General features: G+C 47.0%; 1 protein-coding gene across 1 annotated transcript; it reads left to right on the plus strand.

Annotated features, from left to right (window-relative positions):
• The first annotated feature begins 249 nt into the window (after positions 1–249).
• Positions 250–14254, plus strand: LRP10 (LDL receptor related protein 10). Its single transcript, XM_081969567.1, has 4 exons — positions 250–414; positions 3348–4203; positions 5465–5594; positions 8174–14254. The coding sequence occupies exons 1-4, from the start codon at positions 276–278 to the stop codon at positions 8720–8722; spliced, it is 1674 nt and encodes a 557-aa protein (XP_081825693.1). The 5' UTR covers positions 250–275; the 3' UTR covers positions 8723–14254.
• The last annotated feature ends 1207 nt before the right edge of the window (positions 14255–15461 follow it).

Genomic DNA, 15461 nt, shown 5'->3' on the forward strand with positions numbered 1-15461 from the left:
CCTGTGCTTCCCCTGCCTCCCCGCACATGTGTGTGTGTCTCCCACATGCGCCCCGCCCCTTGCGCATGCATGGCAGAGACCCAAAAAACAGCTGGCTGGGCGGAGGTGCGCCCGCATACACAGTGTAGCTGAGCTGGGGCAACCGGTGGGACGCGTGCTTTAGATTCGGCATCATGGACCTAGAAAGATCAATCCGATTTGAGTCTGGGTCTTTTTTGATTCTCCGCCCCCCCCCACTACAGGTTCAGCACTTCTTCCTTTCCTGCGGGTCGGAAATGCTGATCATCCGTGCGCCCAATCAGCCGTCCAGGAAATTGGTGCGGGTACACATTCGCATAAAGGGGGGCAACGTGACTCTCACTTACAGTTGGAAATTCTGGGCGAGGAACCGATTTCAGCTGAAATACGAACGAGGTAAGGACAGCGCTATGGGGTCCCCGACTCTAAAACCCCGAGACGAAATTATGCAGATATGATCCTCGATTTACGACAATTTGTTTCGTGAATGTCCCAAGTCATAACGGCCGTGGAAGAATGTCACTTATGACCTTTGCAGCGCTCCCCCCCCCCCGATTATCTGGTTCGCACTTATGATGGCCGCAGTGTTCATGGGGTCATGGGTGATCCCCTTTTGCGTCCTTTTGACCAGCAATGTCTGTGGGGAAGCTACATTCACTTAACAACCGGGTTAACGACTTTGAACGACTGAAGCGATGCGCTTCATCGCTGCGGCAAGGGAGGTCGTAAAATGGAAGAGAACTGGCTTTAACAAATGTCTCACTTAACAACAGACATTTTGGGCTCTGTTGTGATCGTACGTTGAGGATTAGCTGTAGTACGGGTGGTCTTTAACGTACGACCACAATGGGGAGCAGAATTTTAGCTGCTAAGAAAGGCAGTCCTGCCTGATATTGACGATTTTTTGTTTGCTTGTTAATGGTTGCTGAGGGAATCAGTGCCGATGTTAAGTTAATTGCACGGTCGTTAAGTGAATCCTTCTTTCGCCGTTGGTCTTGCTTGTCAGAAGCTGGCTGGGAAGGTTGCACATGGCGATCATGTAACTCGACGCCGCCGAAAGCGTCGTAAAATCATGCCCGTGGCCAAGCATCCTCATTGAGCGACTGACTCATTGAGCGACCATTCACAATTACAACAGGGATGAAAACCTTTGCAATTGCCCCTTCCATTGATCTTCTTCGCAGGTCTCAAAAGCGGAGGAAAGCTGGAGGAAGAGGGGAAGCCCCATCACAGTTTCACTTAGCGACCACTTTGCTTAACAACCATATCGCTAGTCCTAATTGCGGTTACTAAACGAGGATCCCCTGTAGAGTGGTACCGTAGTCCTGATCGTTCATTGGTTCCAGGAGGAGCACTGAGTTCTCAAAAACAATGAGCATCCAAACAATTTATTATCCGTGAGGAATGATGTAGTGAAGGGTTGTCACCAGGGGTGGGTTCCTGCCAGTCCTCACCTCTTCTATAGAAGAGGTTCCACAAATCTAGGGTGCCGTTTAGAACCGGTTCCAGCTCCCTTCCCCCGCCCATCCGCACATCATCAAGATGAAGAGCGAGAGGAGGAATTCTGGCAGTTGAAGTCCACAAGTCTTAAAGCTGTCAAGTTTGAACACCCCTGGGTTTTTTTTTTCTAAAGGGTTAGGGGTGCAAGGGTCTTGTAACTTGAAAGCTTTAAGACTTGCACACTTCAATGCCAGAGTGCCTGAGCCAACATGACTGCAGGAGGAATTCTGGGAGTTGAAGTCCACAAGTCTTAAAGCTGTCAACTTTGAACACCCCTGGGATTTTTTTTTCTAAAGAGTTAAGGGTGCAAGGGTCTTGTAACTTGACAGCTTTAAGACTTGCACACTTCAATGCCAGAGTGCCTGAGCCAACATGACTGGAGGAGGAATTCTGGGAGTTGAAGTCCACAAGTCTTAAAGCTGTCAACTTTGAACACCCCTGGGATTTTTTTTTCTAAAGAGTTAAGGGTGCAAGGGTCTTGTAACTTGACAGCTTTAAGACTTGCACACTTCAATGCCAGAGTGCCTGAGCCAACATGACTGGAGGAGGAATTCTGGGAGTTGAAGTCCACAAGTCTTAAAGCTGTCAGGTTTGAACACCCCTGGGGTTTTTTTTCTAAAGGGTTAGGGGTGCAAGGGTCTTGTAACTTGACAGCTTGCCAGAGTTCCTGAGCCAACATGACTGGAGGAGGAATTCTGGGAGTTGAAGTCCACAAGTCTTAAAGCTGTCAAGTTTGAACACCCCTGGGGTTTTTTTTCCTAAAGGGTTAGGGGTGCAAGGGTCTTGTAACTTGACAGCTTTAAGACTTGTGTGCTTCAAATGCAGAGTTTCTGAGCCAACATTTTGGTTGCTAAGCAAGAGTTGTTAAGTGAGTTCCACCACATTTTACAAGTTGGCCACTCCCACCCAGTCACATGGCTGGCAACCAACTCCCACCCGGTCACATGACCGGCAAGCAACTCCCACAAAACAGGCCACACCTACAGAAGAGGTTCTAAAAATATTTGGAATCCACCACTGGTTGTCACGGGTCGGATGTGTCCTGCTCTGGCCACTCCCACCCCCAGTTTAGCGAAGGAGAAAGTTGCAAAGTGTCACGCGACAATAACGTGTCATTGTGAGTTTGACACCCCTAAAGTAGTGAGTCACAAGGCAGCCGACGCTGACAGTTCTAGTTTGTGCATTTAATACTGAACAAATGATGAGTAGCGGGACAAAATTGTCACATCAAAATGCGGCGAGTACCAAATTTGACGAGCTGAGTAGCGGGTTTTCCTCAACTTGAAAAAAAATATCCATTTGGTGACCGTTCAAAGTTACAACCCCAGTGAACAAAGTGACTCAGGACGGTTATACAACCAATTTTGTTGTATTTAAGTACAATGACAATAAAGAGGATACTTAGTCCCATGACCGTTGCAGCCTCCCTGTGGTCAAAACTGAGCCGATTGGCAACTGACTCACATTTAGGACGTGTCCTAAGGTCATGTGGTCCCCATTTGCGACCTTCTGATAAGTAATGTCGATAAGGGAACAACCGTATGATTAACGTAAGCACTGCAGGGATCCACTTAACAGCTGCGTGCGGAGAACGGGGCAAAACTCTCTTAGCGAATGTTTCAGAAATGTTCGGCTCAATAGTGGTTGTAAACTGTGGACTACTTATACCGAGGTACCGCTGTCTTAAGATTCATGACACTGATAGTATCTTTAGAAAGAAATTCTAGACACTGGTAGAAGAGAGGGAAGTTATTTCGTGGGTATCCTGCTGCGTAATTTAAAATGGTGTCCTTTTTGTGTCTTGCATTTTTCATCTTTCTCGGCTTCAGAACCTAAAACACAGCCTGTGGTGTCATGTAACCACACCTTGGACGACTTTTACGGGGTGATTTATTCCCCGGCCTTCAGCTCGGACTCGCACCTGGGCGCTGCACATTGCCAGTGGATCCTGGATGCCCACGATAGCCGTCCCCTCATCCTCCGCTTCACGGTCCTTAACTTAGATATTGGGGACTCCCTCCAGGTGTACGACGAGGCACCCGGCACGCCACTCCGCCCTCACCTGCTGCGCAACTTGGATTACACCAGCAACAACAAGATTGTGTCGGTGGACTCCCCATCTAGCCGGGCATGGGTCGTCTACCAGGCGGTGCCAGGAACAGAAGGACGGGGCTTCAACGCCACGTACCACGTCCAAGGATTTTGTGTGCCATGGGATTTCCCCTGCGGAGGAGACAGCGGTGAGGGTGCCACGTGTTACAGCACCACCGAGCGCTGTAATGGGAACTGGGATTGTGCCAATGGCGCAGACGAGGACGGTTGCCACGGCTGCCCGCCCGGGCAGTATCCCTGCGGAGGACGAGGCATCGGAGGTGCTGTCTGCTACGGTCCCGCCGACCGTTGCAATTACCAAACATTTTGTGCGGATGCCGCCGACGAACGCCATTGTTACTCCTGCCAGCCCGGGAACTTCCGGTGCAGAGACGGCCGCTGTATCTACGAGAGCTGGGTGTGCGACGGACAGGCGGATTGTGTCGATACCTCAGACGAGGCGGACTGTTCCTACATTCTCCCCCGCAAGGTGGTGACGGCGGCTGTCATCGGCAGTCTAGTGTGCGGTCTCCTCCTGGTCATCGCGCTCGGTTGCACGTGCCGTTTGTATGCGCTCCGGAGCCATGAATTTGGGTGAGGGGCCAGTTGGGGAAATTAAGGAAGAGGGTGAGACTTTGGAGGTGTAGTGGCCGGAAAGGAGGATGGGGATAGAGTTGATGCGCTAGTGGGGTCAATATTGAGAGGAAGAGCCCGTGTTGAATGGACTGATGGGGGAAGGAGTTGTGTCCTGGGGATGAGGGCTGACCCCCAGGCCAGTGTTTCACGTTACCCAATGTTGGCACTTGGTATGGACTTCAATTCCCAGAATTCTTCCTTCCTCGAGCCTACTGAGGAATCCTGGGAATTGAAGTCCATGCATCATAATGTTGTTAAAGCCGCTCTAGACAATCATAGACGTCCTCAGGAATCCTGGGAGTTGAAGTCCATGCATTTTAACATTGCTGAGACAGCTCTAGACAATCATAGACGTCCTCAGGAATCCTGGGAGTTGAAGTCCATGCATTTTAACGTTGCTGAGACAGCTCTAGACAATCATAAAGGTCCTCTCAAGATTTATAAATTTGAATGTACTAACCCAGTGAGAATGAAGGGCTCAGGAAGTGCTTTTCTGACCTAGGCTTCCCAAGCGCATGAAGCAAACTCCTTGTCCTGACCAAAAAACCCTTTTATTAATTTAGTGTGAATTCTGCTCATTCGTATCCAGCAAAGTCTTTCCAGGGAAGATTTACAGTCACAGACCTTATCTGCAAAACTTGGCAAGGAGCCTCAGAGAGTCACGAACCAATTAAGTGAACTAATGGTCTCCTGCAAACTCCACTCCCCTTTCGCTCCTCTTTTATTTCCTCTGGGAGGGGCCATTCATCGTCCACCTGTGGCCTTACTCCCAAGTCAATCCTTGTTGCTTGGCTGTTCCCTTCTGACAGCTCTGCATGCGCACATCGGGAACAGGCTCCAGCTGTTCTTCTGCCCCACTGATCTCCGACTCCGAAGGCAGCTGATAACTGTCGGACGGCCCTGGCCCCATCTCTGCCTCCGACGCAGAGCCCTCATCAGAGCCTTCCCCAGACTCCAGGACTGGCCCAGGTTCCTCCCCAACCTCCTCACTGTCTGAGTCTGCTACCAGCTCCAATGTCCGCTGGTGGGCCGCAATGTTTCTCCCCCTACTGGAAGAAACTAGGGGAAATGGAAAAAAATAGGCTTTTAAGGAGACGAACGCTCCCGAGCTCAGCTGTCCACCAGGAAGGTGAACATATTCCTTAGCATTGGCCATGATGCCAGTGGGATTCTGGGAGTTGAAGTCCACGCATCATTCTCTGGTTTTTCCCTCCTTTAGAGTCTTGGCACCTATGTCACGGATGGAGGCCCAGTTGGTTCAGCGCCAGGCTCCGCCATCTTACGGGCAGCTTATCGCTCGCGGGGTTATTCCACCAGTGGAAGGGTTTCCGGTTGAGCATCCCAATCAGGTGAGTAAGCCCAAGACGCTTTGCGTGCCTCCCTCAAGACCGAACTGACTTGTGGACGTCAACTCCCAGACTTCTTCAGCCCACCATGTTGGCTGGGGAATTCTGGGAGTTGAAGTCCACAGGTCTTACAGTGGCCACGTTTGGAGACTCAGAAGACCATCGGTCCCCTCCTCATCCTCTTTCCTTAATTTCCTACCCTTACTTCCTTTCGAACAGCTAGGCTGGCAGAAGCTGGGACAAGTAACGGGAGCTCACTTCATTAAGCGGTGCTAGGGATTCGAACCGCTGAGCTTGTCGATCAGAAAGATCGGCACCCCAGCGGTTCGAATCCCTAGCACCGCTTAATGGAACTGGCCCATGGGGTGCTTAGATCTGGCCCACAAGGTCGCCCTGGAGACAGCGGACCAGCCTGCGGTGTGTCTGCCAGCAAAAATGGAGCTTGATTTTCGCAGTGCGTCTTCCAGGAAAAACGGAGCTCCGTTTTCACTGGCAGAGGGTTGCAGGAGGCCGGCCCAGCAGAAAACGGTGATCGGGAGCCTGTTTTCTCTGGCAGAGCGCTCACGCCACCCTAGGCGCCCCCGACATGAGTGACGTCAAGCTGGCCACGCCCCCCCTGAGGTCAAACACAACGCTGATGCAGCCCTCAATGAAATCGTGTTTGACACCCCTGCTCTCATGTCTTCATTGGAGACAGGTCCTTCCATGTAATTGCTCCTGAGAAGCAAGATGTAAAGGTAGTCCTCACTTAACGACCGATCACATACCCCGGCGAAAGATACTTAAGACGATCCCACCAACACTGTCATCTGTGGTCACATATTTCGGACGCTGGTTCATATTTGCAATTATTTGCAGTGACGTAGTCACATTATTTTCTCTCTCTCTCTCTCTCTCTCTCTCTCTCTCTCTCTCTCTCTCTCTCTCTCACACACACACACACACACACACACACACACACACACACACACACGTTTTGGGCATTTATTTCCACTTCCTGGCAAAACCACCGACTGGGTCAAATGAACTTCTTTAATAAGTGGAGGATTAGGCAGAGGGCAAAAAAAAAAAAGTCGTGCAATTGAGTTGGTCACCTTCCGACCCATTTAAAGACCGCCATAACTTACAACCGTAATTGTGGCCCGAATTACACTTGTTAAGTCAAGGGTTATTTGCATATTATTCTGAGGAAAAAAAATTATGTGATTATGGGGATTCCAGACCCAAGGTCACGAAGCCTCTGCTTGATTGGATCAATCAGAAAAGCATCTTTAAAGTGGTCTTTTTAATTAAGGGAAAGACTGAATGAATATAGAATACCACTCTACAAAGCCTTAGTAAGACCGCACCTAGAGTACAGCATCCAGTTTTGGTCACTACACTATAAAAAAGATGTTGAGAATTTAGAAAAAAAGTGCAGAGAATAGCAACCAAGATGATGAGGGGCCTGGAGGCTAAAACATACGATGAACGGTTGCAGGAACTAATCTAGTGAAGAGAAGGGCCAGGAGAAGACATGAGAGCAGTCTTTCAATATTTGAGGGGCTGTCACAGAGAGGAGGGGGGGCAAGCTAATGTCCGAAACACCTGAAGGCCAGAGAAGGAATAATGGATAGAAACTGACCAAGGAGAGATTCAACCTGGAAATAAGGAGAAATTTCCTGACAGAGAGAAAAATCAGCCGAGGGAACAGAAGTTGCCTTCGGAAGTTGTGGGAGCTTCATCCTTGGAGGCTTTCAAGAAGAGATTGGATTGCCACTTTTCAAAAAATGGTGTAGGGTCTCCTGCTTGGACGGGAGAGGAGGGTTGAACTAGATGACCTTCAAGGTCCCTTCCAACTCTGTTCATCTGTATCTATATAATCTACCTTGAAGGTTGAGGAGCAACATCTCAAGAGCTTTGTAGAACAACAGAAGACAAGAATGAGTGATGAGGGTGTACCAATGACTCCCAATAAGCATTAGTCTTCTTGAGGGTCACTTGGCCAATTTTTGTGATGTTCCTTGCCTGCTGGTGTTCCTAAGAAGTCATCAGGCATTCTTAGTCCATCTCATGAGGACCCCAAAACTGTTAAGATCTCTGTAGGCCTTTCTAAAGATGTGCCTTTTCACTGTAAGAGATACCCAACCCCAGTAATCACTCATTTCTACCAAGGAGAACTAAGACTGCGTGTAATCAGAAGTGGTATTCAGCTAGTCGCTAAGTGAGACAGTAGTGAAGCGAGTTTCGCCCCATTTTAGACCTTTCTTGCCACAGTTGCTAAGTGAATCGCTGCAGGTGTTAAGTTAGTAACACGGTTGTTAAGTGAATCTGTTTTTTCCCATTGACTTTGCTTGTCAGACGGTCACAAAATGGCCCCAGGATCCGTCATAACTATAAACCAGTGGACAAATGTCTGAATTTTGATCGGGTGGGATCATAGGGATAGCTAGCGCCACCGTGGTAATTGTGAAAACGGTCGTAAGTCACTTTTCTCAGCGGCGTTGTGACTTCAAATGAGCTGTTGTAAGACAAGGACTACCTGTAGTTCAAGGGAATTTGTGAAGCCAAATATCTCACTTTTTTCTGGGTTGTCGTTTCAGAATTCGGTCCTGGGGAATTTGCGATCTCTCCTGCATATCTTGCGACGAGACCCAGCTAGCCCTCCGGGGGCTGGCGGAGGGCGTCGTCCCCATCAAAGCCGCTTTGTACGACGTCTGACGAGGCGCATGCGCCGATTGGGGCTACTCCGTCACTCGGCCTCCCCTGCTTCATCTTCTACTACGGCTTCCACCGGCGCCCCTAACTCATCTTCCACTCCTGTTGAACCATCTTGCGGGGACGGAGATGCTTCGCCCCAGCTTCCAGAAGACCAACCGTTGCCTCTTCCCGTCAAGGTCCCACCGACTCCTGCAGAACCCATGCCAGATCTTCACATCCCGCGGCCTACTCCAGGGTTTACGGGGGTCATGCGCAGCCTCCGCGTCCGGCTTTTCTCCTCCACGCCCACCTGTTCCGTGGAAGCTGGAGACGACCGGAACACCTCGCCATCTCCCGACGATGAAGACGAAGTGCTTCTAGTCCCTCTCACCGATCCGCGACTCGACAACTTCGCGAACTGGAACGCCGACGACGAACCTCTTCTGACTTGAGAAATTTGGCTGGATGTGGCCTTGAGGAAATTTGTCACCAGCGACCGACAGCGGACAGTCAAGCTTATTTTTCTTTCCCACCAATCCTTCCACGTTTATCCCGCTCTTGTGTTAGAAACGAGTGGAAACCTTGGAGAAAAATCATTTTTTTTAAAAAAAATTATTTCTTCTTTCTTGTCGGGGTTTTGATCGTCAGGAATGGGCTTCATTTGGCCTTTGGTGTCAGTTCCCTTTTTCTGATCCACCGAGGGCTTGCTAGACATTTCTTTGTGGCTCGCCAGACGGATCGTTTTCTTGGCTCCTTCAATCTTAATTTGTAGAGGGGATTATTCTCCTCAGAAATTGCCGTTTGTGTTCCAAAGCACGACAATTCTCGAGCGAGGTTTTAGATGTCTTTGTCCCTGAAGTGAGAGCGTCTGTGGAAAGTTCTCGAAGTATACGTGCTTGGCATTTTAAAGATCCTTCTTAGAAAATGAGGAGGAAGAGACACTCCAGTTATTTGGTAGAAATGCTCCAGTTAGTTGCCTACCATGTTTCCCCCAAAATAGGACAGGGTCTTATTTTCTCCCCCCCCCAAATAAGCTCTTGGCCTTATTTTTGGGGAGGTCTTATTATTTTTGAGGTGCAGGAGGCGGCGAGCGTGGTCACCTCATGGCTGCTGCTCTGTTGAAATATTTTCGGGGGGGGGGCTTATTTTCGGGGGACGGCTCATTTTAGTGCATGCGCTCGAAAGCCCGATTGCCCTTATTATCCGGGAAGGCCTTATTTTCGGGGAAACAGGGTTTAAAAAAGCAAAGATACACTCCAGAGTAAACTTTTAGCGACATGAAGGCGGTTTCTCTTAAGAGCAGTAATTTGATTTGATTTGATTTTTCCTTGGTGGCAATTTGACCTTCCAATCATCCGTTACCTATCGCAACTGAAAATGTATTTTTGTGAATTAATGGAAAGCTGGAATAATATATATATATATTATAATTCCACCGGAACTTTTTTTTTTTTTTTGCAAATCGCATTTTACGGTGCAAATTTTTTTGCTAGCTGATCATTCTTTTTTTTCCTTTTTTTAAAAATGTTCCGTGGGAAGGAATCCTAGATTTACAAAACAAAGAAAAAAAGAAAAAAAGAAAGATGGAATATACTTGGAATCTTTTGTTGATAAATCTTTTGTAAGTAAATTATTTTTTCAAAGCACAGCCAATAGAGAGAGAGGGAGAGAGAAAAAAAGAAATTTTGCACATGGGATGTTTAAAACAGCTGTAAATAAGGCAGATTTTGTATGAAACAGAATAAGAATCTTATAAGAGCGGTGATGGGTTACAAATTTAGCGGTATTAATTGCGGGCTATTTTCCTTTAAAGCAGTGCTTTTCAACTTTAAAGATGGGGGGACTTCAATTCCCAGAATTGGCTGGAGAATTCTGGGAGTTGAAATCCACCCATCTTCAACCTTATGAGAAAATCTGCTTTATAGGGACAAATATGAGGCAAAATATACACCCGTCTACTCTGAAATGAACATCAGTGGGGAAATTGGGAAAAGGAAAAGCTTAAATAAAAAATCAGGGTTATTTTTGCCTTCCGCTATTACAAAATTGTTCTTAAATTCTTAAAAGTTTTCTTAAAATGAGGCTATGATTTATTTCATAGCAGTAAAGTGGACAATGGCGATGTCGTTTCCCCCCCCCCCTTATTTTTTCTGGATTTCAAATCCAGAATTCTCCAAAACAAACCCGGCATCCGACTTAAGAAGGGATGAAGTGGCCTGTGGCGGAAAAACACAGGTAGTCCTCGACTTACGGCCACAATAGAGCCCACAAATCTGTGTTGTGAAGCGAGACATTCGTTCAAGTGAATTTGGCTCCGTATTACGACCGTTCTTGCCATAGTTGTTCAGTGAGTCACACGGTTGAAATGGTATAAGGTTTCCTGCCTGAGCAGGGGATGGACTAGAGGACCTCCAAGGACCAGATGGACTAGAAAACTAGAATAGACCTTCCAGGTCTATTCTATTCTATTCTATTCTATATTACATTCTATATTCTATTTCTATTCTATTTCCTATTCCTTTTCCTATTTCAATTCCTATTCCTATTCTAATTCTCTATTCTATTCCCTATTCTATTCTATTCTATTCTATTCTAATTCTCTATTCTATTCCCTATTCTATTCTAATTTTCTATTTTATTCCCTATTCTATTCTATTCTAATTCTCTATTCCCTATTCTATTTTATTCTATTCTAATTCTCTATTCTGTTCTGTTCTATTCTGTTCTAATTCTCTATTCTATTCCCTATTCAATTCTATTCTATTCTAATTCTCTATTTTATTTCCTATTCTATTCTAATTCTCTATTCTATTCCCTATTCTATTCTATTCTAATTCTCTATTCTATTTCTCTATTCTATTCCCTATTCTATTCTAATTCTAATTCTCTCTATTCTGTTCCATATTCTTTTCTATTATGTTCATTCTATTCCCTATTCTATTCTATTCCCTATTCTATTCTAATTCTCTTTATTCCCTATTCTAGTCTATTCTACTCTATTCTATATTCTAATTCTCTAATCTGTTCCCTATTCTATTCTAATTCTCTTTATTCCCTATTCTATTCTATTCCAATTCTCTAATCTATTCGCTATTCTATTCTATTCTAATTCTCTTTATTCCCTATTCCTATTCTATTAATCCAGGTCTGATCGCTACAGCTGGTCCTTATAAATCAAGTCAAGACCTCAATAGAGCCCCAAATTTCTCTGGTTAAGGGAGGCATTGGTTACGCTTTTCCTCAGGTTACGACTTTTCTTGCTACCGTTGTTAAGCGAATCACTTCAGTTGATAAGTGAGCAACCCGGTTGTTAAGCAAATTGGGCTTCCCCCATGGCCTTTGCAGGTCAGAAGGTTGCAGAGGGGGATCACCACACACACACACACACACACACACACACACACACACACACACACCAGGACACAGTGACGGTCGTAAATATAAGTCCGTTGTCAAAAATTGTGATCATGTGACCATGGGGATGCTACCGTGGCTGTAAATAATGAAGAGAAAAAGTCACTTTTTTCAGTTACTGAGCAGTCGCTAAACGAACTGTCGTAAGTCGAGGACTACCTGTATCCAACATTGGATGAGAGTAAATCCACTACAATCCACATTAATCAGTTAGGCCAGGGGTCGGCAAACGTAAACACTCAAAGAGCCATTTGGAGCCGTTTCCCACAGAAAAGAAAACACCGGGAGTCACAAAAGTCCTAACCGGAAGCCCTCGTTCAATTCTGGAGCTCCTGACCGGAAGTTCAGTTTCCCCCACCATAGAGTCTCTTCCTAGCGCGGTGTACTTTTTCCTCTACCTGTCATAACCGAAAGCCCTATCAATTGTGGAGACAACTGGAAAACCCTCCCCCTTGCCATAGAGTCTTCTCCTGGCGCACTCAGCTTCTCTCCCCCCCTCCCCTCCACCGGAAACTCCTCTCAAAATTGTGCCGACCGGTGACGGAGCCGCAGCAGAGGGAGGAAAGAGCCCACATGCGGCTCCAGAGCCGCAGTTTGCTGACAGGCTGAGTTAGGCCTTTTTAGAAAACGAAATATCTCGTTCCCCCTAACTGGATTCAACTCCATCCTTCTAAATCTTGTCTGATATTTTTTCTTAAAAAATAATAATAAAGCAGTGTCTGGATTTTAATCATATTTTAGGCGCGAGGAGGAGAAAAAGAAAAAAAGTAAAAAAAAAAAATAACCACAAAATCTGTGTTGGTTTTCTGCCCAGTCGTTTTATTTATCCTTATTTTTACAAAGCCCACAGAATGCAAATAGAATACAAGCTTGAGACAAAAAAGGAAAATAAATTGTAAATTGTACCGTTGTTTCTCCCAAGTTGAAATTTTTGAGAGAAACGTGGGACGCGACGAGTGGTCCTCGTCTGATGACCGCGATGGATTCCAGAATTTCGGTTGTTACGTGAGACATTGGTCGAGCGAGTTTGGCTCTCTTTTATGACCTTTCTTCTTGTCACAGTTGTGTTAAGTGAATCCCTGGAATGATCAAGTTAGCGACATGGTTGTTAAGTGAACCTTGCTCCCCCCGTCGACTTTGCTTGTCACGAGGGAATCACAGGACCTTGGGATACTACGACCGTCCTAAATACAGTTGCCAAGCGTCCCAATTTGGATCACGTCACCATGCCAAGATTATAACTGTGGAAAAAACCGGTTGTAAGTCCCTTTTTTGAGGGGCGTGGCCAGTTTGAACGGTCACTAAATGAGCTGTTGTAAGTCGAGGACTATCTACGCTAGTTCTCAGGGTGGCTTCTGAGATTTGTGTTCGTAAAATTCAACTTGGAAGAAGTCAATTGTCCTGAAAAGAAAATAGACATTCAAGGATGAGGAGAGAGACTGATAAATTAATATTGTTTTGGTCACCATGATGTTAAAAGATGTGGAGACTCTGGAAAGAGTGCAGAGAAGAGCAACAAAGAGGATTAGGGGACTGGAGACTAAAACATGAAGAACGGTTGCAGGAATTGGGTATGTCTAGTTTAATGAAATGAAGGACTAAGGGAGACATGATAGCTATGTTTCAATATCTCAGGAGTTGCCACAAAGAAGAGGGAGTCAAACTATTCTCCAAGGCACCTGAGGGTAGAACAAGAAGCAATGGGTGGAAACTAATCAAGGAGAGAAGCAACTTAGAACTGAGGAGAAATTTCCTGACAGTTAGAACAATTAATCAGTGGAACAGAAGTTGCCTCCAGAAGTTGTGAATGCCCCAAAACTGGAAGTCTTTAAGAAGATGTTGGATAACCATTTGTCTGAAGTGGTATGGGTTTTCCTGCCTAAGCAGGGGGTTGGACTAGAAGATCTCCAAGGTCCCTTCCAACTCCGTGATTCTATTCCGTTCTTAATTTACGATCAACCGGGTATCCCGATTTTGCTCCAAATCCTTCATTTATCTCTCTCTCTTAACATGTATAAATTCATATATATATATATCTCTATAAAGTGATGCGGTGGCTCAGTGGCTAAGACGCTGAGCTTGTCGATCAGAAAGGTCGGCAGTTCGGCGGTTCGAATCCCTAGCGCCGCGTAACGGAGTGAGCTCCCGTGACTTGTCCAGGCTTCTGCCAACCTAGCAGTTTGAAAGCACGTGATGAATGCAAGTAGAAAAATAGGCACCACCTTTGGCGGGAAGGTAACAACGTTCCGTGCGCCTTCGGCGTTGAGTCATGCCGGCCACGTATATATGCTGTCTCTTTGTCCTTCGGCCTGGCAGAGGTAGTTAAGAAATCACTGAATCGGAGGCCGCGTCGTCCTTCTGTTTTGTTCCCCGAATCGAGCGCGGGTAACGGGGGATAAGAAGTATTTGCACTATGTCTTTTTTTGTTCTTGAGCTGTGACCACTAACCGAGGGCTCTTCGGTATGTAATTTCACCTTCTGTTGCCTTTGCAATTTTTGCTATGAGCTTTCTGCTCCCTTCCCCCAAAAGGGACATTTTGAATTGTTAGAATAAAGCAAATTTCTCTGTCCTCCTGTCTTGTTTGGTGCCGTTTATTTATTTTCCTTTGAATTCCTTTATTTGTTTTTTTTTAAAACCCTGAGGTTTTTAAGAAGAGGATCGACGGATACTTGTCTGAAATGGTCTAGGCCAGGGGTCGGCAAACTTAAACACGCCAAGAGCCATTTGGAGCCGTTTCCCACAGAAAAGAAAACACCGGGAGCCACTACGGTCCTAACCGGAAGTTCAATTCTGGAGGTGACCGGAAGTTCAGTTCCCCCCACCATAGTCTCCTTCTAGCGCGGCGTCCTTTTTCCTCTACCTGTCATAACCGAAAGCCCTATCAATCGTGGAGACAACAGGAAAACCCTCCCCTTGCCATAGAGTCTTCTCATGGCGCACTGGGCTTCTCTCCCCCCCCCCCCGCCCCTCACCAGAAGCTCCTCTCAAAATTGTGGCGCCGACCGGTGACGGAGCCGCAACAGAGCGAGGAAAGAGCCACATGTGGCTCCTGAGCTACAGTTTGCTGACCGCTGGTATAGGGCATTGATGGCGAACCTTTTTTGCCTCAGGTGCCAAAAGCGCGCATGCGCTATTGCTCACATTTGCGTGCTCACTCCCATAATTTAATGCCTGCCCGCACCGTGCCCCCTGTCCCTGTCCTGCCGATGCGCGCACAGCTTTCTTGGAGCCTGAGAAGGGCGAAAACTGCCTCCCACCTCCCGGGGAGGCCCTCCAGATGCCCAAAATGCCCCATTTTCCAACTTCTAGTGGGCCTGGTAGGTCCGTTTTTCACTCCCCGGGCTCCAGAGGCTTTCTAGGACCCTGGGGAGGGTGTAAAACGGCCCAACAGACTTCCGGTTTGCGTGTTGGGCAGTTTTTCGCCCTCCGGAGGGTTCAGAGAAGCCTCTGGAGGGTGAAAACTGGCTGAAAATCATGGCTGAATATCAGCTGTCCAGCTGACAGGGCAATGCCTCACGTGCCCTCAGAAATGGCTTAGGTTCGCCATCATGGACCTAAATTGTAATCTCTTGTGGCCCGCCAGCGGCCAGCGGAGTTGGCAGCAGATTCAGACAGTGAGGCAGTTGGGAAGTAACCTGGGCCAGTCCTGGAATCTGTGGAAGGCTCTGAGGAGGTCTCTGTGTTGGAGGCCATCTGACAGTTATCAGCTGCCTTCAGAGGCAGACATCCGTGAGGCAGATGAACAGCTGGAGCTTGTTCCCAGGATGCACATGCGC

This window comes from Natrix helvetica, assembly GCF_964273705.1.
Source record: "Natrix helvetica genome assembly, chromosome: W".
NCBI lineage: Eukaryota > Metazoa > Chordata > Lepidosauria > Squamata > Natricidae > Natrix > Natrix helvetica.

Excerpts from the sequence above, each read along its gene's own strand:
- LRP10 (XM_081969567.1), top strand. The coding sequence starts at position 276 with ATGCTGATCATCCGTGCGCCCAATCAGCCGTCCAGGAAATTGGTGCGG. Across the intron at positions 415-3,347 it reads TCAGCTGAAATACGAACGAG|AACCTAAAACACAGCCTGTG; the intron begins GTAAGGACAGCG and ends TCTCGGCTTCAG. Across the intron at positions 5,595-8,173 it reads CGGTTGAGCATCCCAATCAG|AATTCGGTCCTGGGGAATTT; the intron begins GTGAGTAAGCCC and ends TTGTCGTTTCAG.